At 40.1% G+C, this 1,192-nt stretch overlaps 1 protein-coding gene across 1 annotated transcript; it reads right to left on the bottom strand.

Annotated features, from left to right (window-relative positions):
• Positions 1 to 441: 441 nt before the first annotated feature.
• On the bottom strand, positions 442 to 1,186 carry LOC102771509 (inter-alpha-trypsin inhibitor heavy chain H2-like). The gene is made up of 2 exons (XM_006777743.2): positions 989 to 1,186; positions 442 to 607 (listed from the first exon to the last, which is right to left on the bottom strand). The coding sequence occupies exons 1-2, from the start codon at positions 1,145 to 1,147 to the stop codon at positions 464 to 466; spliced, it is 303 nt and encodes a 100-aa protein (XP_006777806.1). The 5' UTR covers positions 1,148 to 1,186; the 3' UTR covers positions 442 to 463.
• Between the last annotated feature and the right edge of the window lie 6 nt (positions 1,187 to 1,192).

Genomic DNA, 1,192 nt, shown 5'->3' with positions numbered 1-1,192 from the left:
AACCCACAACCTAGGTATGTTCCCTGACTGGGAAATGAAGCTGCAACTTTTGGTGCACAGGATGACACTCCAACTAACTGAATCACCTGGCCAGGGCTAACAGTGATTTCTGCAGAGGTGGTGGTGGAGTTGAGTTGGAAGAAGAATAAGGGAAACTTCAGAGATGAAAAAAATCTTCTATTCCCAGAACTGAGTGCTCATTACATGGATAATGAATATAAAAATTCATTAAACTGTTCACTTAAGGTCAATGCACTTTACACACTTTACACATGCTAGACCTCAAAATAAAAGAAAATAAGGGTGATTCAGCTTTAGTTGAAGTGCTTGGAACCTGAGGAAATTAATCATCTAAACCCTGCACTAATTTGCTGCATTTCTTGGTTCTAATCTTTTTGTGTATTACCTCCAAATCTTAAGGCAAATCATCCAGTTTTGCAAATCCCTGTGGTGTATGTACTTCTTACCGCTCAGCTAGGAGTTGGTTGATGGTCAGATAGGCCCACAATTTCCTGGTGAAATCAGGATCTGCATGCTTGTCTTTTGATAGAAAATCCTCCAACTCATCCATTTGGGCCAGGGTCTCCAAGACTAACTCTGTGCTGGCCTGGACAATGCAAGGTTCAGTTCAAAGACACCAGGGGAGCAGAATTATAGTTAATCAATTCACAGTGCTTCATACCTACCTACTGTGAGTGAACCAGGGTACTCTACAACTCTATGGGAAATGTAAAATAATTAAAAAGGATACAAAAGGAGGAAGTTAAGTACGTACTTCTGGAGTTTCCAATTGGTCTGGGGTGAAAAAGGTAAGAATTCACACAATAGTTGGGAAGATGGCATAGGTAATCTCATGTCTTTCCTTTCACTATTGCTTTCATTCTATATACATGGTTCTTGGGATGCAGTGTTAGCCTATTAATACACTAGATGGATTGTATCCAGGGACCAGTTAGTATTTTTAGAATAAGCAGATAAGCTGAAGTACCGAAGTTGCCGTGATAATGCTCTGTAATTGCTCTGATTTTGCAGGGTCAAATTTTCCTGCCACCACAATCTCTGAGCCTCCGAAATAGTTATGGAAACTGTTTTGAGTGACATCCGTGACTGACGTATGGGGATAGTTGAACTGAACATTCCGGAGCATTGGAGTAGAGACCTGGTTGTAGAATTTCTATAATTCATAAAAAAA

Source organism: Myotis davidii, unplaced genomic scaffold (assembly GCF_000327345.1).
Source record: "Myotis davidii unplaced genomic scaffold, ASM32734v1 C63797011, whole genome shotgun sequence".
NCBI classification, from domain to species: Eukaryota; Metazoa; Chordata; class Mammalia; order Chiroptera; family Vespertilionidae; genus Myotis; species Myotis davidii.
The sequence above is the reverse complement of the archived record's forward strand: the minus strand, read 5'-3'. Positions and strand labels throughout refer to the sequence as shown.

What these genes read in the sequence shown, in the direction of transcription:
- LOC102771509 (XM_006777743.2), bottom strand. Translation starts at nt 1,147, where the DNA reads ATGCTCCGGAATGTTCAGTTCAACTATCCCCATACGTCAGTCACGGAT. An exon ending in GCATTATCACGGCAACTTCG is followed by an intron (nt 608 to 988) that starts GTACTTCAGCTT and finishes TGCATTGTCCAG; the next exon opens with GCCAGCACAGAGTTAGTCTT.